This window comes from Suncus etruscus, chromosome 14 (assembly GCF_024139225.1).
Source record: "Suncus etruscus isolate mSunEtr1 chromosome 14, mSunEtr1.pri.cur, whole genome shotgun sequence".
NCBI lineage: Eukaryota > Metazoa > Chordata > Mammalia > Eulipotyphla > Soricidae > Suncus > Suncus etruscus.
Window position 1 is genome coordinate 24,254,152 of NC_064861.1, and position 25,993 is coordinate 24,280,144.

Here is a 25,993-nt window from a genome sequence, read left to right on the forward strand (position 1 = left end):
CCTGATATACTCAGGTCCATCTGTAAAAGAAGAGCACCAGGCACATGTACTCCAGCCTCTTCCTAACTGTGTGTATGTGTGGCACATGTGTTATGCACATGCACTCATGCACAGGCAGGCAGTCAGAAGGTTGTGTAAGTTCCATGCCCTGGGAGAATTAACATTTGAAAAAAGAAACTGGGTCACACAGTAAGTATCCTGTCAGTCATTTCTTAAGGAAGGTAGTAAGGCTTTTCAGTTTCTTGTACTGTCATTTTGTGTGTTTTAAATATATTTTTTATGTTTTAGGTAGCCCTTAAAATTAGAATTGCATTAGTCTTTGATTATTTAGAATCAATATAATGCATAAAATTTAAACTACACTAGTTTGAGATCCTGAGATTCCAAATCTCATCTGGTAGCCTAACTACCCTCTTTGAGGGCTGCTTGGGACTCTCCATGCAATTGTGCTGTGAATCCTGCACCTTTTATATGTAAGACCCTCATCATTACTGTTAGAAGGTGCAGCTGATAATCTTTGGTTGTCAGAGGTTGTTGTTCACTTAAAGACTGAATTACTATTCATGACAGAAGGAGTCATGATTCCTTCTAACTTCTTTTTCTTTAAGGTGAACAAGAAAGAAGAGGATAACTAAAGTGTTTGTTTGTAATGTTTTTGGATCACACCCAGCAGTGTTCAGGGGTTATTCTCGTTCTGCACTCAAAAATTACTCCTGGTAGGCTTGGTGGACCATAAGGGATGCTGGTGATTGAACCTGGGTCTGCCATGTGCAAGGCAAATGCCTTACCTGCTGTACTATCACTCTGGCCCCATAACTAAAGTCTATGTTAATTCATTTACCATCCCTCATTCACTTTTTAAAATTCGGAAAAGGGTTCTGTGTATATAAAATAGTTAAGCATATGAAAAGGGGGGGTAAGGAACTAGAAGGAAAGGATTGTTGATATTTTTGAGTAGTTAGTATGCCAGGAATTGTGCTGGAAAATTAGAGATTAATCTCACTAAATATTTCCCACAAAAAATCTATAAATTACTCTTTATTATTCCTGTTTTAGTAGATGACACTCAGCTTGGAAATATGAGAGGTTCCCAGCTAGTGGTAGAGCTAGATTGGTTTCTTACTGTGAGAGTTAGCACACAACCCACTTTGCCTGGGAGAGACCCATATTATCCTCAATTTCATTATTAATAACTGATAAATCTTTTCTAGTTTACACTCTTTATTGAGGGTGGGTCATATCTGCACTGTTTGGATTTACTTTTTGCCTCTGCACTCAGGGATCATTCCTTGGGAATGTGCTTGGGAAACCACATGTGGTACCAGGATTAACTCTATTGAGTTGCATGCTATTACTCTGATCCCCCACAATGACAATCTTATTTTAAGATATTTGGTGTTGGAAATTTTGTTTGCAATTATTAGCTAAGATTGAAAAGAGCGTAGCTTCATAACACACTTGTCTTCAGTAAGAGCTTGATGTCATTATTGTTTTATCCTACTCTTAGATTTAGAAATGACCACCATGTCTTTCATACCACCATTTTTCATTTATTAGCAATAACAGAGGAAATACCAATAGCACCAATTAAAATGAATCCACATGAAGTGTTTATCCTTACAGCTGTAATAACTAGTAACTAACATGGATTTGAAAGCACTTTGCAAATGTAATAAGTGCTATACAGATACATAATAATCAATAAATTAGCCCCATTCTCCTAGTATTCAAAAGGCACAGTAAGGTCAGATACATGGTTTCAGTGGGGCCAAATGATCACAACCTACAATGTAGCAATGGTTTACGTGGGTTAGTGACAAATTTTACCCCATGCAATCCTGCAGAGCTGAAGTTACACACCCTTCAAAATATGGGAGAATGAAGCTAAGAGTAGACAAACAAGATTTTTTTTGAAATTTAATGCTTTTGTTTTAGTAAAAGACTCCTATCTCTTTTATATCATTTCAAAAGAATATATTAGTCAAATGGCTAAATTGTACATTTTAGCAAAGTTAAAATTTCTTATTTAATGTGACAGTAAATTTAATCATGAGCTGATATTCCAAATGGCATACTTTCAAAGCATTCTTCTAGAGGTTAGATTGGTCAGTTTTGTGCTTGCATACCCTCAGGGAATATCATCAGTATTCATTCCAGAATTGTTACTAGAAAAAAAACAGCTTTATCCATTCCCTTGCCAATAGGTGTCTTGGCAAGAGTTGGTTCTTGGCTGACCATAAATAAAATTCCTTGAATCACCAGTATCTTGATTTAAGAAAGAAATTTTACTGTGTCTTTCATACACAAAAGCTGATTAACAATGATTAAAAAAACACTACTCCACTTTTCACAGGTGTACAAAAGGAAATAGAATGGAAGTACATTCAACAATAAAGTTTAAAAGTTCACTCTAGGTAATAGTTGCATTAACATTTACATACACAAGCACAGAGTAAGTATATTTCAGGAGTCTTATAATAGCATACAGCATACATATGGGAGATTGATCTCAGGTAACATCATAGAAGTTAGCAAGATTAGCAATTCAGAGTGTTATAGAAAACTAAACCAAGGAGAAGGTGTAGTCTAACACACCAAGACAGATCACAGGATTAGAGGATTGAAAAGTCTGCTCACTGTATGTATGAGAAAACAATATTTTTTTCAATTTCTGGAACTTGATAGAGCTGTCTAGAGAAATTGTGTATTCAAAGTGCACATAATTATTTCTTAGAAAAGAGAGAAAAAGATCCTTTTATTAATACATGCAAGGGGCAGCCCCAGAGTGACCTGAAAGAGTAAAGCTGTGATTGGCAGGTGGTCGATATAATACAGATGTTTCAGGCAATTCTCTTAAAGCACTTCTGTAGCAGCAATGATCATTGCAATGGCTGTAGACTGAATTTTCTTTTGAGGAGAGTTTAGGGGAGTTGTAGTCATTTTATTTCTCTTTAAAGACTTATATAGTAATAGATTTTTCTCTTTAAATAAATCTTATCAAACAACAAACTGCATAAACTGAGGTGTTGGGGTTTTTACTTTTTTCTTTAGTTTTTGCATATGTGTTGGAAAAGGATTGACGTTTTCATAAACATCGTGTGCAAAGGAGGTCTCATAAAGTGAGCACAAGCACATATAGAAGAAATATATCAGATCTGCTTCTGTTACCCCGCAGGCCCTGTGAACACTGCACTTTTGGCTTGCAGGACTAGTGCAGGTTTTCAAGACAGTAACCCCACAGCTAACAGACTTGATGGGTTTGCCTAAAGCCTGTCAGCAGGGCAGTTTTGTCTGCTAGAATGGCCAATGCCTCTTGTAAGATTTAGAAAGTCTGTTCCCTTTCCAATCCACATTTCCCCTCCAGACTGGTAATGCCCATTGTTTTCATTTGCCTCTTTTTTCTCAGGCCGCTTTGCACCACCAACTGGTCTAATCTAGTCCATCCCAGCCAATATCAGGCACTCACAGATACCCAAGCTGCTCAATCTCAAAGCCTTTCAGCCTGCCCTGCAAGTGTCATCAAGACAGGATCCCCGGATCACAGGGCAGAGAGTCCAACCTCTCACTGGCGGGGCTGGGAAGCCTCTCCTTTGCGGCGGAGGAGAAAAACTTGGGTCTGCTTTTTAGGTTCTGCAAACAAGCCAGAGTGGAGAGAAAGAGTTAACACCAGACTTAGTAAAGCTTTTAAAGACAAAAACCTGATACATGCGATCTAGACAGACAGGGGAACTTCCTGCAGATGTCTGAGGTCTATAGGAGGATGCGGGTGGACAGGAGAAGGGAGGGTATCGCTACATGGGAGGATTGCCGAGGTTACAAAAATGGGCTAAGTGGCTTTTTTCCAAATGAAGTGACCTCACTGGTCACTGTTATCGGTCGCGCTGTTCCCTTTCTCTTTTTTCTCCTGGGTCTTGTTACCCTTCTTCTTTTTCTTCTTTTTCTTGGTCTCCTCCTTTTTGCCGAAGGTTATGAAGTCACTTTTGTCAATTTGGCTGTTAGTAGGCTCCTGCCGGATGGAGATGATTGCAGGAGATCCTGGGATAATGAATTTGTCTGGCAACTCACCGGAACCAGCTTGTTTGGGGTTGCCTGGTCCGTATTTAAATGTCCAGCTGTTGCTGTTGACACCAGCACCTACTGGAGGGGACACCTCTCCGGCCTCTGGTTCTGAAAGACAAAACATCCAAAATCAGTGACAGCATTGACACCACATTCTTTCTTTCCATGCCTCAACAGCAAGTAAGACCACAGAAGCCTGGTCAAGAACTTTCTTCAAAAAAAGTTAGCAAGGAGGCAGATTTTATTACCATAAAATTTGAATTTTAATTAACTTCTGCTTCTTTGTGAAAGATTTCTGAAAATATGTGTTTATGACACAATCACGCCAGTGTGTATCACCAGTGGCTTAACACAAACTGCAGTACCAGCATCAACATGTAAAAGTTTATACTTAACAAAAACTTTGGTTCTGGGTGTATCTTGTCACACACTTTGTGCCAGTATTAGTGGAACCAACTTTTGCTCCATCCATCCAATCCTAAGGCCCCCATCAGCTTGAAAAAGAAAGATGATGGATCCCAAAAGCAGTGTCTGGGGAAATCTCTGGGAGCCAGGCCCACCCCCAAACCCAGTTCAACACCTCTGTGTCTTCACAGTTTATCTTGGACATACACACCAATTCAATAACTGTAGAAAAGTATTAACCAGTTTCCAGAAAGTAAATTATTAATTATACCTGAGAAAAATCTAAGGTGTGATATTTGTCCAAACTTGAAAAAACAGTTAACCAGCCACAGATGTTTCAAAACAAGACTTTTCCAAAGTCAAACTGAATGACACCTTGAAGTACCCCAGTGTCTGAGAGGAATAGAGGTCAAAGCTATAGAGAAAGAAGCATAGTCAGCCTAGGAGTGTTGTTTTTATTGGGGGCATACCAGGTGATGCTCAGGGCTTATTCCTGGCTCTGCACTCAGAGATCACCTGGAGGGACTAAGGGGAACATGTCAGGTGCTGAGATCAAACCCAAGCATTCATGTTTCCTTTCCAACTCTGGTCCTTACTGTTTCTATTTGACTGTGAGTCCCATCTATATTTACCTTCTGCTATTTCCTTCTCCTCTGGGGGAGGGGGCTGAAAGAAGGTGGGGGTCTGGAGCACACCCAGCAATACTCATGGCTTGCTCCTAACTCTTAACTCAGGAATCATTCCTGGAAGTGCTTGGGGGAGACCATATGATATTCCAGGGATCAAATCTAGTCAGTCATGTACAAGATAAAGGCTCTACCTGCTGCACTATCTCTCCATCCACCACCTTCCTGCTCCTCTTAATGTGGCATCCTTGAGCAAACTGTTCTAAATTGCTCAGATCAAGGCCACTAATTATATTTCCTGTGGTCACATTTTAATTCTCATTTTATTGATCCTCTCAACAGCACCTGTCATCATCCCCTTCTTGAAATACTTTTTATGAGTTCCCCACTCTGCTTCTTGCTGGCTGTTCTTTCTCTTTCCTTCTGAGACCTCAGCATGTCCCTCTCAAATTGGAGAATTCAAAAATTCTTAATTTCTCATCTTAATTCCTATTCCTTTTCTAAGTTTTTCTAGTCTTAGTAAGTGACACTCCATTCATCCAGTGCCCAAGCCAGAGCATCAAAGCCATTTTCCACTAATCTGTCATTCCTCAATCCTAAACACAGGACATTAAAAAAATTTATGGGGGCCGAAGCGATAGCACAGTGGTAGGAAATTTGCCTTACATGTGGCCAACCCAGGATGGACTCTGATTTGATTCTCGGCATCCCATATAGTCCCCCCAATCTGCAAGGAGTGATTTCTCAGTGCAGAGCAGGAGTAACCCCTGAGCACTGGTGGGTGTACCCCAAAAACAAAACCAAAAAAATTTATGGCAAACCTGAGCCACACAGGCTGATCTGCAGTTTTTGCTATCACATTTGCTTAACTTTGTGAGAATTACCAAAATGTGACAAAATCTTTCAAAGCCTTTATTTCTTGTAGGGAGTGGTGAAACTGCTGGCATTTCTTGGCTAACAGCTCAATGTACCAGCCAGGGATGAGGTACTCAGGCCACCCTGTCAAGTCAGGGTACACCATATGCTAAGGCAAAGTGCCTTAATCCTTTTATTATTATAGCCACTATGGTGACCCGTGATCAGTAATCTTTGATGCTACTATTTTAATTGTGGGAGGGACCCCACAAACCATGCCCTTATGACAGAAAACTTCTCAACTTCCACCAACTGACCATTTCTTTATTCCTGTCCCTCTCTTCCAAGGAAATACTGAAATTAGGCCTCTTAGCCAGGTAACCAAGTTGTGAGTGTAATGAAAAAAATTTTGAAGAAAATTAAAAATGATCTTCCAGTAAACATAAAAATAAGAAAGCTAAACAGGCATTAATGCATATATGGAGAAAGTGTAAATGGTCTGAACAGAACCAGTGCAAAGTTATCACTGTTGAGTTCATGAAGTTCAAGGATAGAAACTGTTGCCAGGGATCCAGAAAAATCTAGGTAAGATCAGCTAAGGGGGCACCTACACTAAATACTGACTATCTGTGGTGATGAAACAGCCTATATTGGGAGTCAATGCTGCCAAGGACCATCATAACTCAAGAACTCAATGCCTGGCTTTGAATGCCAGACTATTTGTCAAGGATAGTGCAGCTGTTGACTTCAAGCTGAAGTAAAGCCAATGCTCATTTGTAGTTTCAAAAATCCTAAAGCCCTTAAGAGACTATGCTAAATCTACTTTGCCTGTGCTCTATAAATGGAACAACAGAGCCTGGATGACAGCTCATCTGTTTACAACACAGTTTTCTGAATATTTCAAGTCCACTGTTGAGAAAAAGATTTTTCAAAACATGACCACTGGGACTGGAGATAGTACAGTGGGCATGGCACACAACTTACCTGGGTTCCATCCCTGGTCCCAACCCCACTCCTAGACAGAGCGAGAAGCCAGTCCTGAGTACCACTGGGTGTGGGCCCTCCCCTCAAATTGGCACCCCTCCCTAACAGTGCACCCAGAACTCTGATGGAGATGTATAGGATTAATTATTGCCATGAATGTAACATCCATTCTGCATCCTGAGAATAAGGAGTGAATTTTACTCTTTCTTATGTGATGCCAGGGACCAAACTCAGGACACATTGCTCCATAGAAGAGCTACATCCCAGGGCTGGAGAGATAGCATGGAGGTAAGGCATTTGCCTCGCATGCAGAAGGATAGTGGTTCGAATCCCAGCATCCCATATGGTCCCATGAGCCTGCCAGGAGCAATTTCTGAGCGTAGAACCAGGAGTAATCCCTGAGCACTGTGGGGTGTGACCCAAAAACCCAACCCCCCCATCTCTGCCCTGATTAACTGTTTTACTTATTGGGGGTGAAGTGAATTAAAAAGCTTCTGGTAAATATTGTTCTAGATGTCATTAATTACATTACAAATTACATTTGTAATTTAATAGTGTTGGGGAAAACTAGTCAACTACATGCAAATAAAAATGAACTCAGACCTCTCCTTAACAACATGAACAATGGTTAAATCAAAATAGATTAAAGGCCTTGATATCAGACCTAAAGCCATAAGATACATAGAGCAAATCATAGACAGAACACACAATGATACAAAGCTAACGGCATCTTCAAGGATAAAACACCATCAGGCAAGCAAGTGGAGGCAAAATTAAACAAATGTGACTACATCAAACTCGAAGCTTCTGTACCTCAAAGGAAATAGTGACTAGGATACAAAGGTCACCCACAGGATGGAATAAACTATTCAATCAATACCTATCAAATAAGGGATTAATATCTAAGATATACAAGGCTCTGACTGAACTTTACAAGAAAAAATAATCTAACCCCATCAAAAAAAATAGGGAAGAAGAAATGAACAGATATTTCCTCAAGGAAGAAATACAGATGGCCAAAAGGTACATGAAAAAATGCTCATCACTAATATAATCAGGTAGATGCAAATCAGAACAAATATCATCTCAAACTACAGAGACCAGTACACATCACACACATAAAAAAAAAAGAACAATCAATGCTGGCATGGATGCAGAGAGAAAGAAACTCTCATTCACTGCTAGTGGGAATGCAGACTGGTTTAGTGTTTTTGGAATACACTGGACATTCCCAAAAAAAGCTAGAAATTGAGCTTCCATATGACCTAGTAATACCACTCCTAGGGATATACCCCAGGAATACAAAAATACAATAAAAATGCCCTCTGAACTCCTATGTTCAGTACAGCACTATTTACAATAGCCAGAATCTGGAAACAACCTAGGTGCAACGGATGAGTTTCTAAAGAAACTGTGGTACATTTACACAATGGAATGAATACTATGCAGCTGTTAGGAAAAATGAAGTAATGAAATTTGCCTATATATGGATGAACATGGAGACTATTATGTTGAGTGAAATGAGTCAGAGGGATAGACGTGGAATAATCTCACTCATTTGTGGAATATAAGAAAAACAAGAGATAGTATGATAATAATACCCAGAGACAATAGAGATAAAGGTCAGCAAGTTTAGCCCAGGGTTGAAAGCTCTCCACAAAGAGTGGTGAGTATAGCTAGAATAGAGAAGGGTCTACTAGGCAATGATATAACTGATCACTCTGGACTAGGCACTAAAAAGGGAGAAACTAATAGGTAAACCATCCTTACATTAACAATAGTGCAAACCAGAGAGTCAAAAATCAAAGGAGGGATTGAGAGAGAAGCAATCTGCCTGCCCTGAAGCAAGGCAGGGGGTAGGAGGTAGGAGGGAAACAGAAGACATTTAGTGCCAGTGATGGGAAGGGTGCACTGGTGAAGGATGTTGTGCACTGTATGACTTAAACCCAACAATGAATAAATTTGTAACTACAGTGCTCAAATAAAGCAATTAAATTTAAAAAGAACATTTTTAATTTATTAATTATCATATTGATAGGTATTTGGGGCCAGAGAGATTTTTAAAGTGGATAAGGCAAGTATGCAGCTGGCTTGGGTTCTATCCCTGGCACCCTATACGCTTCCCTAGAACTGTCAGGAGTGATCTCTGAGCACCTCCAGGTATTGCCCCAAAACAAAATAATGCAAAACCAGATATTTGGAAGGAAGTGCTTCCAACTCTCCTTAATGGCTGAAGGGTTAGGTGATGTGTGCGCAGATGTAGTGGGAACCACAGGGAACCAACTTGGAAGCAGAATCTGTAGTGTGTTCACAGCATGCACCCAAGCCTAGCCTGATCACCAGGCCCAGCAACCCTAAGCTGGGATCTGTTCCTGGCATAAAGGTACTTTTTTTTAAAGATAATAAAGTTAAGTTTATTATTTTTAATTTATTAAAATTAAATGATTGTTTAAAATTCCGTTTTTTATTATAAATAATTTTTATTTTGACCATATTGGCTTACATATCTTTCACATTGAATCAGGGGAATTCCCATCACAATTTTTTTTTTTTTTTGGTTTTTGGGCCACACCTGGTGGTGCTCAGGGGTTACTCCTGGCTCACTGCTCAGAAATCGCTCCTGGCAGGCACGGGGGACCATATGGGACACCGGGATTCAAACCAACCACCTTAGGTCTTGGATCGGCTGCTTGCAAGGCAAACGCCGCTGTGCTATCTTTCCGGGCCCTCCTATCACCAAATTTGTCCTCCCTCCACCCCCACCCCTGTTCCCATCTTGCATCCCATATCCCCCACTCTCACTCCCTGGGCTGCTAGAATAAGTGGTCCCCTCTGTATCTAGCTTACTACTTAGTGATCATATATCTATATGGTCCTGGTACCCTCCCTTATTTCCCCCTCTATTTGGGAGGCAGAACTAGATAGTTCAAGTTATGTGGTTTTGTTTGAAGAAAAGAAAAGCAATAAAGTGGGGTAAAAATCAAATAAGTCGAAAATGGGTGTAGTCCTTCTAGAGGAAAAAAGTGAATTGAAATACCACAACAATACAAAAAGAAATATCCAGTGAGCACTACAGCACTAAAGGTACGCACCACATAATAGTCTCGGTCCTGAAATAAAACCATGCCAGAGTGCAAAATGAAAGAGAAAGATGGGGCCAGAGAGGTGGTGCTAGAGGTAAGGTGTCTGCCTTGCAAGCGCTAGCCAAGGAAGGACTGCGGTTCGATCCCCCGGCGTCCCAAATTGTCCCCCCAAGCCAGGGACAATTTCTGAATGCTTAGCCAGGAGTAACCCCTGCGCATCAAACGGGTGTGCCCCCCCTCAAAAAAAAAAAAAGAGAAAGATAAAATAACATAAAATAAGATTGGAGACATCAACTTCAATATCTACACCAAAACAAAGAAGTCAAAAAAATAAAAATAAATAAATAGATAAATAGATAAAAAAAAGATTATATTGTGTCTTTTATTTTCCTGCATAGGCACAGTAAATATTGGGGGCATTAGAGAGGAAATTTCCTTGGCCTAAGAGATACAGGGTTTCTCCACCCTTGAAGTATAGTGTCATGGGATTGACTATAGACTCCTTGTCTGTTCATTTCCTCTCCCATCAGTGCTTTTGTGATGTATGGAAGACTTCTGCTTCATCATGGGTGATAAAATCAGACCTCTGTATCAAGAGATTTTGGTAGCTACACAGGTCAAGGAATGGAGCTTATGTTGAAGTCTTTCTTTGTGGTTCTAAGAGTTCTGTTTCTTCCATGTTGTTTTAATCTGTCTTCTGTAGTTGGTGGTCATAGTCATTGCGCTGTTCCTAGGATGGAGTCTGGGATAGAGTCTTTCATTATGTTTCCAGAAGACCTGTTCAGTTGCGATTGTCTCAGTCAGATCTCTGGAATTAGAGATCTTGTTTCTTGTACAGATGATAGACCAAAACCTAGGCTACAGCTTTTTTATTGGTCCCAGGATGTGTTCTGTCCAATCATGGTTGTTACAAAATCTTGGCTTTTGCACAGATCAAAGGGTGACAATCTTCTGATTTTGTCTTATCATTGGCTGGTGAGGTAGGACAACCTGCTCTTAGATCAAATTGTTCCCATTTCCTTGTTGTTAGGATATCATTTTAGAACTGGCACATGTTGGTGTGAGAGCAGTATTAAGGGTGCCCTGGAGAAGATTTGGTTCCTGGAGCTGTTGTGGAGAATTGTGTCATTTCTATGTCTGGGATCCAGGAGTCAAGGTTGGACGGTACTTTTGAATGCTGTTTATAAGGCCAAAAAGAATTTAGAATATGACATAGTTGATTAAAAAAAAAAAAGCAGCAGAAGGGCTCAAGTTAACTTCAATTTTGAAAAAAGTTCTAGTAGGTGTAAAATGCTATCAAACAGCATCATTATGCTGCAGAGAAATCTTTTGTGGAAGGATCAGAAGATATGGCAGTCTTTATTATTGTCTCATTTTAAGAAATTGCCATCTCAGTCTTCAGCTTGTTGTGATCTGCCAAGTTCAAGACGACAGCACTGCTTATAGGGGAGGGTACTTTTTATTTGTATAAAGATCATGGGGAGGAGGATGGAGGAGACACTGAGTAAATTTCCTCCTGCTAAAACGGTAGTAATTTAATAAACTTGGGACTGCTGGCTTAGATAATAGCAGTTTTTATCAATAAAGTGTTTTGTTTTTTGCAGTGCTAAGAATAGGACCTAGGGTTTAACATCTGAAAGACAAGTGTCCTACCAACATTGGATGCTGGCCATATAGTATTTTTTAATTAATATAGGTACATTTTTGTTAGCTATTTATTGCATACAAAATAGATCGCAAATATAACTTTTATATTCAGTAGGACACCAAAAATGTTATGACTTACTTGGTGAATAATTTCCATTTATAAAGTTTTGTGGTCTGAGTAGATAATTGCTATCATTTCTGTCTTTTTGATTTTTATGAAGATATGTTTTGTGATCCAGCACTGATGTGGTTTTTTGACTTTATAAACTCATCACTGTCTGTACTCAGGCTCCAATTGGAACTCTGTAGTTACCAGCTTCTGTAATGATGACTCCCAGTTCAACATGAGTAACACTCATCTGTTTCTCAGGAAATTCCCTTTCAATAGTATGACTAAGTTTGAGTTTTTGGGTTTTTTTTTTTTTTTAGTTTTTGGTTTGTGGATATTTTTATTTTGTTTTGCTTTGTTGTTGTTGTTGTTGTTTTGTTTGTTTCTTGGCCACACCTGGTAGTGCTCAGGGGTTACTCCTGACTCTGTACTGAGAAATTACTCCTAGCTGACTCGGGGACCATATGGAATGTTGGGAATGAACCTGAGTCAGCTGCATACAAGGCAAATGCCCTATCCCCTGTGCTATTGCTCTGGTCCCAGTATGACTAAGTTTATTATGATTTTTTTTAATTAAGTGGTCTGGACCTGAACTGCAATATCTCTCAAGTTGTTTGCAGTCACTCCTCTTGCTTATGTAAATTATAGCCTTCTTTTATACTTTTGCCTCTTTCTAAACCCCAATCATCTTTATTTCTAAAAGTCTTTATTTCTTTTTGAAAAACTGAAGTATAACATATTAAAAATCATTTTTGTTTTGTTTTTGGGTCACACCCAATAGCGCTCAGGGGTTACTCATGGCTCTATGCTTAGAAATTTCTCCTGGCAGGCTCAGGGGACCATATGGGAAGCCAGGTTTTGAACCACCGACCTTCTGCATGCAAGGCAAATGTCTTACATCCATGCTATCTCTCCAGTCCTATTAAAATCATTTTCAAAAAGTTCAATTATATCATTTCCATGCTCAGTCAATCATAAGTTTTTTATTTCCTTGAGAAAAAATACCCCTGTTATTTATCATCTTCAATCCCATCTGCTAGTCTTCATCTTCCCACTATTCTGTAGCCCCACACAGATAACCTTGCTAAGCACAACTCCTCATCTTCACTCTGAAGCAGAACCCCCACTAAGAAACTAACTCTCCCCACTGTCTGACCGGTATCTAAACACTATTTCTGTCTCACTGATGTTGCTGCCAGCCATACCACAGTGTCTCACGTGTACCATACCAGTATCAACATTTCTCAGTTGGGAAGAGAGAGGGCCTCAGGAAGAAGTTAGGGCAGAAGGGGAATATGGGTAAGTGAGAAACACTGCTTGACATGACCAAATAATTATCTGGTGAAGGCACTTTTAGAGCTCCCTAGAGACAATAAGGTAATGTGTGTAAAGTGCTAATCTAGAGGAACACGTGGGCGGCCATATAGGACTCAGCACTTGGGGTCAAGGAGACTTCATGTTTTGTCCAAGTACCAGTGTGCAGTAGGAAAAGGAAGCAAGAAACTTCTTCATTCCCTTAAATGGTTTTCCCTACACAAAGCTTCCCTATGCAACACACAAGCCACCCCCAAATCCCATGGGCCATACCCTGCAGTACTAAAGTTCAAACAGACTCAGCCACATGCAAGGCAAGCATCCTAACCCCTGTACTACCTTCCTGCCCCCAAGACTAGAGCTTCTTTTAACATAATATATCTAATTTTTTTACACTTAAGATTAAGATAAAATCCTTACTGCATCTAAGATAATCAAATCTGAAAATGAGCTTAGCCAAAGGCTACCTGTACCTTTCAAATTTAAGTGGGGGAATGTGTTTAAAACCTTTGGGTTCACAGTGATGATCAGGGGTTCCTCCTGGCTATATGCTCAGAAATCCAGAAATCACTCCTGGTGGGGCTGGAGCAGTGGCGCAAGCAGTAAGGCATCTGCCTTGCCTGAGCTAGCCTAGGACAAACCGTGGTTCCATCCCCCGGCATCCCATATGGTCCCCCAAGCCAGGAGCAATTTCTGAGCACACAGTCAGGAGTAGCCCCTGAGCGTCACCAGGTGTGGCCCAAAAGCTCCCCCCCAAAAAGAAAAAGAAATCGCTCCTAGCTTGGGGGACCATATGGGACACTAGGGAATAAAACTGCAGTCCATTGCAAGGCAAATACCCTTCACTTGTGCCACCGCTCCAGCCCCTGGGGCAGCTTTTCAACTGTAATCCAGTATATGCAGATATAAGCACATGAGTATATGTGTTTGCCATACCAATATCCATCCAATGTCCTCTGTGACATATGTCTATTTCATGGTATTAACTCCTCATAAGCACTTATTACCATTTCACTTAGTTTTATAGACTCAAATACTATTATTTTTTTTCTAGAAAGGCAATATACAGAATCTAATTCAATCTAATACATAATCTAATTCTTCAGTATAGTCTACCCTCACCAAGCATGACTGGCCTAGAACATGGAAAATTTCTATATCAGACTTACCGTCTTTTTATTATTTTATTTTTTAAGCATTCTGTCCCATTTCATTGGGGTCAGTTTTTTTACTGTAATCCATGGGTCAATCCTTAGTCTCTGATGATGTATGCACCATACTTATGTCTGATTAATGTACATTTGCAGTACACAGAATGCCTATGTTGTATACTGTCCTTCCCTCCTTGACTCACCATCTTTTAGGCTAATTTCTAGTCCTTCACTCCCTCACTCTACCTGCTATTACCTCACATTTAACCCTTTCTACCCTTGGTTCCTGGCTCCTCACAAAGCAGATTATCCCCACTCAAGCCAAAGTGAAAAAAAGCTCCCAAAGTGAAAAAAAATAGACTCTCAGATCAAGTTATAAAATTTTCCTATACATGGATGTACATGGAATCTATTGTGCTGAGTAAAATAAGTCAGAGGGAGAGAGATAGAAACAGAATAGTATCACTTATCTATGAGTTTTAAGAAAAATAAAAGACATTTTTGTAATAATTCTCAGAGACAATAGAGATGAGGGCTGGAAGATCCAGCTCACAATATGAAGCTCACCACAAAGAGTGGTGAGTGCAGTTAGAGAAATAACTACACTGACAACTATCATAACAATGTGAATGAATGAGGGAAGTAGAAAGTCTGTCTCAAATATTGGCAGGGGTGGGTGGGGAGGAGGGAGAGTTTGAGCATAGGTCACGGGAATTTTGCACTAGTGAAGATGGGTGTTCTTTATATGACTGAAACCCAACTACAATCATGATTGTAATCAAGGTATTTAAATAAAGATATAAAAAATAGACTCTCAGCCTGAGAAGAAACCAATACTCTGTTGCTATTGATCTACTATTTGGCCACCTTTCCTCCACCTCCCTTCACTGTGGACCTTTGCTTGCTGCCAGACTCGGTTTCTCAGAAGTCCTCGCTCAAGGACTTTTCCTGATATGGGACTGCTGGCAGCCATTTTTCAGATTCCACAAGGCCAAATCACAGAGCAAAGTGGTGACTGGATTTTACACACACACCCCAACTATTTCTAAAGACTAAAAAGGGATGTGTATATCTCCTTTGAATATCTTAGATGTATTTTCTTAACAGCTATAACCCTTATTGAGTACCCTCTTATATAGCGACAATTTCCCCCACTGTTTTTGTTTATGATCTGTTTCAATAAGGAATTTGGGTAGAAAAGTCTCTCTGTTTAGAGTTCATGTTAGAACCAAGTTATGGACATTGTTGGACTTGTTCCCTCTGCCCCCATAAGCACCGATAATACCTTGTGGCATTATTTCTCTTTTGCATAGGCACATTAAAATGGGAAAATATTACATATGCAAACAAGTTCTTATCTAATAGAGATAGGAAAACAAATTTAATTATGCAGTGGGACCTTACACCCTGAACATTGTCATAAAAACTTGGCTCAGGTCTCAGAAGAACATGCATTGCCCATACACACCAGAACCATGAATACCATCTACAGAAACAACCATGGTTGTCTATAGCATTACCAGGAAGCAAACCTCTACCAGGGAAGACCCCACTGCTGCCCTGGCATTGACTTACTCCAAAGAGGGTTCATTTAACACCCAGAGGATTTAGCAACAGCAAAAAACTACTCTCAGGGCAGGGCTTTCCACATTGCCCTCTAATGGTGAGGTGAAACTAGAGGACACTCCACATCATCCCAACTTCGATGTAGGATATGCACAGAAACCAAGATCTTTAACTACAGAAACCAGACACTAATAACAGTGATTGTGCAGAAAAATTTTGCTGGGACCACAAAGAATGACTGGGGGGGGGGGGTGTTGGACAACCTAGTATGCTTGGAGCCCAGAGTTGGTCTTATGCCAGAAAACTTCAGGGGTCAGGTCTCCTTGTATTTAGGCCAAGGCTTTTCCTTTCCATTTCCCCCATATTTTGCTGGGCCTATGCAAAACAACAATAATTGCCACTCTTACACCGCATTTACTGTAGTTCTTTAACCCTTATCCTTAACCAAAAAAAAAAAAAAAGAGCTTACTAAACCTTCTATTAGTGCTTTAATGAGTTCATTGATGATTCAACAATTTTCAAAAATATACTTGCTACTGAACTTTTTCTTCTTTCTCTTCATCTCTTTAGTTTTTTTTTTTCTATTTTCTATTTTTAAATAGCTTTGCTTTCGGTCATCTTGAAACAAATGTATTACGATCAGTTATGTCAACTATGTGATGCATTTTCTTTAAATAAATTTAATAATTAAAAAACAATCTTTAGGTTCAGTATCCAAGAGAACTGGGTTCCAATACCATGCCACAGCCTTCACTCAGTCTTACAGACTCACAGAGCTATTATCAAGATTTTCATTTTAAAGAATGGGAATATCTATGAGGAATATCTATGAATGGGAATATCTAGAGGACCCCTTTACAATATAAATATACCTCTATTTCTTTTTTTTTCTTCGACACCCCCTCATACCTCTATTTCTTTTACCTTTGCTGGGAATTTTGATTCACCCATAATGCATATAAGCAGAACATATTCTGGTTTACTTAGGCCCTCACTGTCCAAAGTGCCTACATGGCTAACGTGGAAGTATCTGCCACTAAAGGATAAGGCAAGCTGAAAGAGCACAGACCTTTGACCAGCTTTGCTTATAAAATGTTATGATTTTGCTACAGAATCAAGGATGTGTTTTTCTTAAAAATAAAAAAGGGGGGGGGGGAATGAGAAACAAAGTTACACCAGTTCTACCCCTAGGCCAGAGTCAACAAGCAAGCAAAGGAATGTTTCTTCTAACATCTCACTCCCTTAACTCTCCTCTCTTATTTCCAGATACTTGGCTCATGGGAACCTTAGATTTAGATTTAGATTTAGACAAGACCTATAGGTCTGGACCCAGAAAGAGGATTTCAGACACTCAGAAAGAAGCTGGGAACTGTATCTTTGTTTGTTTGTTTGTTTTGTTTTGTTTTTGGGTCACACCCGGTTGTGCTGAGTGAGGGGTTACTCCTGGCTCTACACTCAGAAATCGCTCCTGGCAGGCTCGGGAACCATATGGGATGCCAGGATTTGAACCACAGTCCTTCTACAAGCAAGGCAAATACCTTACCTTCATGCTATCTCTCTGACCCCAGGGGAACTGTATCTTTAATAGTCAGCACAGGTTACAATGGAGAGTGCCTGGCTTACACATGGCCAACCTAGGTTTGTTCCCTGGGACCCCATAGTCCCAACACCAACCCCTGGCAAATATGCCCCCCCAACCAAAACCAAACTAACAAAAATCTAGCACTGTGGGATTTTTTTTAAGTTTTAGTAGAAAATGGTCACTATTTTAAAGTAATGGTTTTGATTGAAAAAATTTTACATTTTTTTTAATGATTTACAATTTTAAAACCTGCACTCAGGAGGTAGCTGTCATATCTTTTGTAATCTATTTAAAGCACTTCCCTGAGGTCATCTGGCAATGTTCCCTCTATTCTCCTTAATGGTAAGCTAAGTGACTGCAGGCTCTGCTGGTGCAAAGTCCAGGGAAAGTCCCTAGAATTCAAATGCAAAAGCCTGGGCTGTCAGGGCAAGCAGAAGAGAGCAGAGGCCTGGCCTTCCCCCACACACCAGTCATCTTTAAGTCTACAGAGGGAGCAGCTTCATGTCTTCCCAAGTCTCTGAAGCCACTGAAGAGCAGAAGAAAATAGAAGATAAAGTGACTAATCAGAGAAAGCTGAAGAAGCAAAATAAAAAGCAAGATATCCTCATCTGGGACAAAAACCTAGAAGGCTCAGATTTCTCAAGGAATGAGCAAAAATATTTTTTGGTTCTGAGGATTATAATAGTAAAGCAAAAAAAGAAGAACCAGCAACTTCCTTCTGCAACACTGACTTAAGGCAGAAGCCATTGTAATCCATCCCCACACCACAGCAGAAACCATCTCTTGTTGTGAGCAAGCTGAACTGCAAAAAAATAAAGAAAAAGGCAAAATCAGGTTTGTAAACTCACTCAACCCCTATTTGGAACTACTCTGGATTATCATCTAATCCCAGGAGAGGATTTTCTGATTTATACTGAGTTTTCCTAACAATGCAGCAAAGTCAATATCGGAGGGCATCTCCACCTCTCTTTGCTCTTCCACACTTACAGTTTATATTAATATTATAGTTTATATTAATACCTGTGAACCTGTTTTTCATTCATAAAATGGAGATCAATTTCCTGTCTACACCAGGGTTACTGATATAGTTTAAAGGTCCAGTGTCCCTCCTACGCCACGGTACTCAGCAAATCAGTTCTGTGTGCAATAATTCTTACTCGTCAAAAATGTATAAAGTAGGTGATGTCAATACATACCGGTTTTATAAATTAAAAGGGGGAAAAAAGACAACATACCCAAAATGGAATTGAGGTCTTAAACAGACATACTATCTGTTTTGGAATTACAATCTCTCCCAGTTGGTGCCCAATAGTAATCTGTGTGACAAAATCCCTACTCTTCTCTTGTTTCTGACTATAAAACCTTCTATCTCTAGCTCAAAGGTCTGGGCCACAGCCCTGCATTCAATGCTCAGCACTAAGCTGAATGTGGTCCCCTAAATAATTTTTTTTGCAAAGGTTGCTGCCCAATTCAGGAATTACTGAATGAAATTTGTCTAATTTCTAATTGTATTTCATTGGATGTTGACAGGGTTGGTGAAACTGGACAGTCAGAAGCAGGGGATAGTAAATTTCCTTGGCTTCCACCTCTACTATGTATAAACCCTTAATCTAACTGACTCTCCACATTCAATATTGGGAGCTGCTCACAATTTAACTCATAGTTTCCTGTTTGTTCAGAATCCTTCTGTTAGCCGTAGTCTCAGTGTGTTTGAAATAATCTGTTCCCCCAGTAAAAGGAGAGTAAAAAGGAAAGTTTATAACTATATAAGCCTTCATCAGGAAAGAAGGGAGGGCCCACATAACTAACTGCTTAAGAAATTGGAAAATGACCAACAAAAGCTCAAAGCAGAAAAAAAAAAAACAGCAGATATTAGTGAATTGGAATAAAAAATTTCAAAGGTTAATAAACCTAAGAGCTGATTCTTTGAAAGAAAAAAATAAAATTTATAAACCACTAGCAATACTAAGAGAGAGAACCCTAACCAAATCAGAAATGAAAGGGAGATGTCACAACAGATACCACAGAAATTCAAAGGATTATCAGGATTACTTTGAAAATCTTAAGGCCACAAAACAAGAGAAACTAGAGAAAATCAAATGGTAACCAGAAGTCTCCAAAACAAAAAGCCCAAGCCCAGATGGATTCACCAGTAATTTCTTTCATACCTTTAATAACATGTACCGCTGGGGCCAGAGTGGTGGCACAAGCAGTAGGAGTCTGCCTTGCATGGGCTAACCTAGGATTGACTGCAGTTCAATTCCCCAGCAACCCATATGGTCCCACAAGCTGGGAGCGGTTTCTGAGCGCATAGCCAGGAGTAATCGAGTGTCATCAGATGTGGCCCAAAAACCAGGAAAAAAAAGATTTCCTGGCAATCCTTTTCAGTGCTTTCAGGAAATCAAAGAAACACTCCCAGTTTATATGAAGCAAACATTACCCTAATACTAAAAGCAAATGCCACACACAAAAATGAGAAAGAACAATATCCATGGGTAAACACAAAGTTCTTCAACAAAATGCAGCAAATCCAATCACTCATCAAAAAGATCATAAACCATGACCAAGTAGGATTCATTCTGGGAGTGCAAGGATGGTTTAATATATGCAAATCAATCAATAATATGCCATATCAATATAAGAAAAAATGAAATTGTGTCCCCATTTTAAAGTTCAACATCAATCCCAATCCCTAGATCCCACTTCATATGGTTTCGGAATGTGATCCAATGGAGGACAGGCAGCGACTCTGGGTAGATCGTGCAGCCCATAGCATGTGTTTCTGCACCTCACAGAACCAGAAACTGACAAGGCATGGACTGTATCAGCCAGGAAAAGACATGAGGCAAGAGGCAAGTCAGGCAATGTCTGCCAAACTAGCCAGAATCCAAGCTGATTGGACTTCAGTCAATCCAAAATGCTGATCCCATTCAAAACACAGAGCAAAGGACCAAAGTAAAGAGCAGTGAACTTCTTTCATGGGCCCCACTTTGCCCTTACCTCCAGAGATCCCTGACCTGTAACAACTGGTCCAGCAAGAAGCCTAGTTTATATGTACATTTTTTTTTGACATATTATAGGCTTAACTGAGTCATGGAAACTAGAGAAAGGGATGGATATTACTAGAAATAACCTAGAATTTTTTTTATAAAATCTTTATTTAAGCACCATAATTACAAGCATGATTGTAGTTGGTTTTCAATCATAAGCAGAACATGCCCCTTTACCAGTGCAACATTCCCACCACCAATGCCCCCCCAACTCCTCCCCCACCCCTGCCTGTATTTGAGACAAGCATTCTACTTTTTCTCATTCATTAACATTGTCGTGCTAGTTAGAAATAACCTAGAATTTTACATTACATTTAGATAATATATAGAAGCTTCCAAAAGACATCAAGATCCCAAATAGCTTATAATTCATCTTTACTCACTGGATCCTATTGTCAAATAGCTCCAGTTCTATAATTGTTCAAATAATGACTTACTAGTCATAACAAGTCCTTCTCCTTGACTCACATCATGTTAACAATATTAAAATTATGTTAATGCAGTGACTTGAAAAAATCCTAAAACAGCAGAGGACTAATGAAAAATTAAAGGGACAAGAAGTTAAGAAATGCTTCAAACAGAGGAATAAATGATTCTTCCTCAATTTTTTTCTGCTTTGTAGGAACTAGTTATTGTCAAAAACTAAGTTGAACCCACCCCCATACCCACAGTATAACTCTTATGCTTCACATGGGCTGACTTTATGATTAGTGAGATGGTAACCTATGAGTATGCCCAAATGCTTTAGTGAAGGGGTCCCTTTCATATGAGTACTTTGTAGAATCTTACCAAATTTTGTCACTGCTTCCCTCTTGGGTCTGACAGATACTAATAAAAATGGCAAGAAAATTGGAAGAGGACGAGGGAAATCACACAATCTTGCCATTAAATATGAACATCTCTACATGGTTAAGAAATAGAATAAGGAACAAGAGATATATATCAGGTAAGGCTCACCTTGAACACAGCCATCCCAGGTTTAGCCCCTTTTCAAAATGAGAAATGCAATGAATAAAGTGGACAATGATGGGATTAAAACTAAGTCTTTGTGGGCTGGACTCTGGTCTTCCATGCGCCAACCTGGGTTTGATCCATGGTCACCCACATAATCCCGAGCACCTCCAGGATGTTGGGTGATAGTCCCTGACCATCACTGGGTGTGGCTCAAAAACAAAACAAAAACTAATGTTTTCATACAGGATGATAAATAATTGCTTGGAGCAACAAATCTCATTAATTTAAAGATAAATATTAACCACATTGGTCAGTCTCTTTGCTGTTTCTGAGAACCAAAGCCTTCCCCCACCCAAGATAGTGGATATATAGCTCATATACTTAGGATGTGAGAGACCTTGAGTTGGATCCCAGGCACTTCGTGACATGGGGCCTATTTAAAAGTGGGTGAAACTGCTGCTAAGAACAGGCATTTTTAGAACTCCTCACTAAGAGAATCTCAAGAATTATATAGCACTGATGGTAAAGGGCCTCAATTCTAAAATTGTGCTGGTTAATGGAATGCTTAAGCAAGTACTATGTAAAGAAGTTGCTTCTTCCCCTAAAATACACCTGAATATTTTATGGAATAAATATTACATGTATGGCAGGGAAACACTTCCCCTATTTAGTTTCATAAAGCCCAAAGCTGTTGATAAAAATCCTAATGAAAGTTATATTTAGTAATGTAAAGGTATGAAATTACAGTATGATTTTATAGGGAAGCTGGTATGTTTGAATAGGTTTTATGTGAACTGTATGTGTTTTTATCTGATTATATTTGGGGGATGGAAACTGTACCTGGGGATTCACTTACCTACTAGTGTCAAACAGAAGGCGTATAGTCCTATCCTTCAAACACCGTTATTAGACTCGGTAAATGGGAACCAGTAAAATGGTCTGAGGCTGGAGAACTGGGAGGGCAAAGCCTGTGAGTGCCCTCCAGTGATATCACATGAGACTTTGGATTAAGAAATTTCCTCAGTTGTACCCTAAGGGTACAACTGGCACTCACCACACAACCCTAATAGAGTGGGGTAAACTCCCTGGCCAGCTGGCAATGATGAACCTTCTTATACTGAAGGACAGGAAATGTCTTTAAACTGAGCTATACCAGATGCTGACAGAGAAACAGTCTAAGGGGGATGATAGTGCCCAAGAGTTCTGTGACAAAACAAAGGTGATACAGGACCACGCTGCCTGGCAACCGTAGCAGGGTGCGCCTCTTACACTCAGGACTGGTCTAGGGGAGGCCCAGCTACTCCCCATCACAAAGGCAAACACACATACCTGGAGGCCTCTCAGTATGTTTACCTTGATTTCCCTGTTGTCCCCAGGATTGAACCATGGACTTTACCAGCTCAGGGGTAACAGCAACCTGCCCTCTGAAAGGGGAAGTCCAGGTAGAGGCAAAGGCCTGTGAAAATGTGGTTGAGTGCACTAAATTAGGCCACTTATGCCTTCAGCCACCAATATAGGCTAACAAGCAACAAAGAATGCAAATGACTGAGGCCAATTCCTTGCTAGACTAACTTGCTGTCTAACATGAAAAAGTCATACTGGAAAGGAAAAAGGAAACTTCACCTATGTGTGTCAGCATCCAGAAGGACTAAATGTTAGTATTTATGTTTTGGGGTATTATGAAAATACAGGGATTTTTTTCATATGCAACAATATCTTATTAATACTTCTGTCTTCTGAAATTGCCATCAAAATAACAACATACTGAAAAGACTGAACTTAATCATCTACACATTTTGATCTTTACATAATGAATTAAATAGATATGTCTGCAAACACTAATCCCCCATGCCCAACATTTTACTGTCCAGCTGTCCTACTATAACAATAGGCTTCTCTTAAATCAGTTTCCAATAGCCCTGTTTGGTTTACAACCCTATTTACTGATTTCTTCCTCAGTTTCTGTATTCTTTCACCCAGGATAGTGCATTTAAGACGATTGAAATTACAAATCAACAGCATTGGGTAAGCAGTGAGGAACTTCTATAAAATTGTGAAAGTAGTCTACTAGCAGTTTACTCTACCATCTATAATTCCTAAAAAATACATATTTTTGCCCTCAGATCTCCTCATTTTGACACTTTAAAAATCTACAGCTGGACTTATAAGCTGCTACTTTGAATGGAATACCAATATAGATGTTTGCAGACCAAGCTGAAACCTAGTATCAGGTTAGAAAATCCGTTTCCCTCAGGAATGCCTTCCACCCTCCCTGTAATCAAGGCACCTACACTTCAGGACCAGGGAGATAGTACAGAAGTTAAGGCACATGCCTTGCATACATTCAGCCCTGGCTTGATCCTGGGCAGCATCCTTGGATTCTGCACTGAGCTTCCATAAGGGGCCCCTGAACTCCCTAAGCACTGCTTGGGAGGCCCCTTCTAAAAGAAATAAAGAGTGATGTCATCTGATCTTTTTATTTATTTATTTTTTGATTTTGAGGCCACACCTGATGATGCTCAGGGGTTACTCCTGGCTCTGCTCCTGGCAGGCATGGGGAACCAGATGGGGTGCTGGGATTTGAACCACCATTTGTCCTGGATCAGCTGCATGCAAGGCAAATGTCCTACCACTGTGCTATTTTTCCAGCCTACTGGAGAAATCTCACCAAGTACTCCTGACCATGGGCACTGCTACAGACTAGACGGCACTGGTCCTAGGATACATAATGCCCAGCTCAAGTAACATTCCCCCTGATACCTAGTTCTGTCCAGATAGTGAGCCACAAATGTGACCAAAGAGGAGCTAACATCAGTATAAGGTCTTCTGTGAGCAAGTTAGAAATTCTGTACTATGGGGCCGGGCGGTGGCGCTGGAGGTAAGGTGCCTGCCTTACCTGCGCTAGCCTAGGAGACGGACCGCGGTTCGATCCCCCGGCGTCCCATATGGTCCCCCAAGCCAGGAGCGACTTCTGAGCGCATATAGCCAGGAGTAACCCCTGAGCGTCACCGGGTGTGGCCCAAAAACCAAAAAAAAAAAAAAAAAAAAAAAAAAGAAATTCTGTACTACTTCTGACATCTCATTCCCTTGTGGCCTTAACTTTGGCTCCTAATGATAAGGAAGGGGGTGTTTAGTATAAACTGTGTTTAGTGTTAAATCGAGAAGCCAATCATAGATGTGTGACTCCTATCAGCCATCACAGCAACTACCAAAAGTCCAGATATCTTAGATTTCACAAAGAACATGTTTGCATACATAGAACCTCATCAGACAGGCACAACACAACCAGCTGTCTTACCTATTCCTTCCCCTACCCCAAACCCCAGACTGAAAGATTTTTTTCTAAGAAAAGCCTGCACTCTTCTTAGTTGCTACAACCCAAATAAAACCTGGATTTTTTTATACAAGCTTATCTCTCAAGTATTGGTTTTCAAACAGAGAGACTCATCCCACATTAAAAATACTAAAAGACAAAAAATACTAAAAGAGAAAAGGTACCAGTCAAGAATCTAGATAAAGAATAGAATCCAGTAAAGTTATCTATCATCCATATATGAATACAGAAAGACTTTCTCAAACAAAAGCTGAATGATTGTACCATAATTATATTTACCTTATTCAAGAGTGTGTGGGAACCAAGACGTAGTATAAAAGTTAAGGTGCTTGCTTTGCACATGGCCATCCCTGTTTGATCTCTGGCACAACATATGATCTCTTGACCACTTAGTGTGGAAAAAAATCCAGAGTCTGGAAATGTCAGTGGTAAATTACTTAATGCTTTACTGTGTGTGAAGCCTTAGGTTTGATTTCAGGCCCTGCCTTCTCCAAAATATGCATAATCAGGAGGGCTGGAGGGATAAGGACACTTTGATGATGGTGTGGTACTGGAATGATGCATAAGAAATATGATTAAAAGTATTGTAAGTCCCAGTAGTGCACTAAAAGTTGTTTATAATATAATATAAAAGGGTTATTTTCTACAATAAAGAACAACAGTAACAAACTTTGAGTAAGGTGATAATTAGAATCAAAGGTGCAAATTTATCTCAGAATAGAATTTAAATAATTATAGCATTATAATTAAATAAAAGCAAGAAGCATTTAAAACTATATACACTTTAATTAGGTAATGAACTCTGAGTACAAAAGAAAAAATCTGTGACAATAGAAATAAGAGGCTAATGAAAAGAATAGACTGTCCATGCACATGAAGATGACCTGACATCAGCAAAGGTACCAGGTTTATGAGTAATCCACAGATACCACAAAACAAAATTATAGGGGAGGTATAAAAACCACACATAAAAAAGATAATAAAGGGGCAAGAGCAAGAGTGCAGTGGTAGGGCATTTGTCTTGCACATGATAACTTAGGATGGACTGCAGTTTGATCCGCCGGTGTCCATATGGTCCCCCAAGCCAGGAGCGATTTCTGAGTTCATAGCCAGGAGTAACCCCTGAGTTTGACTGGGTGTGGCCCAAAAAGCAAAAAAAAAAAAGTAATAGCAATGATAGATATTATATGCTGATAAAAGCTTTTTCCAGAAATATAAAGCACCAAAGTTTATTAAAATTAAATACAAATTAAATACACCTAAAAGGGAGACAG

The 25,993-nt window shown here is 39.8% G+C and overlaps 1 protein-coding gene across 6 annotated transcripts in view; it reads right to left on the reverse strand.

Moving 5' to 3' along the window:
- Positions 1 to 1,529: 1,529 nt before the first annotated feature.
- LOC126027836 (protocadherin alpha-C2) overlaps positions 1,530 to 25,993 on the reverse strand; it is a 207,957-nt gene continuing 183,493 nt past the window's right edge. For 5 of the 6 annotated variants that reach the window (XM_049786854.1, XM_049786852.1, XM_049786856.1 and 2 more), the window contains exon 4: positions 1,530 to 4,167. In XM_049786854.1, the coding sequence (XP_049642811.1) occupies positions 3,857 to 4,167 (311 nt within the window). In that variant the 3' untranslated portion in view covers positions 1,530 to 3,856. The remainder of the gene's footprint in view (positions 4,168 to 25,993) is intronic. The other variant, XM_049786851.1, reaches the window with a different exon arrangement.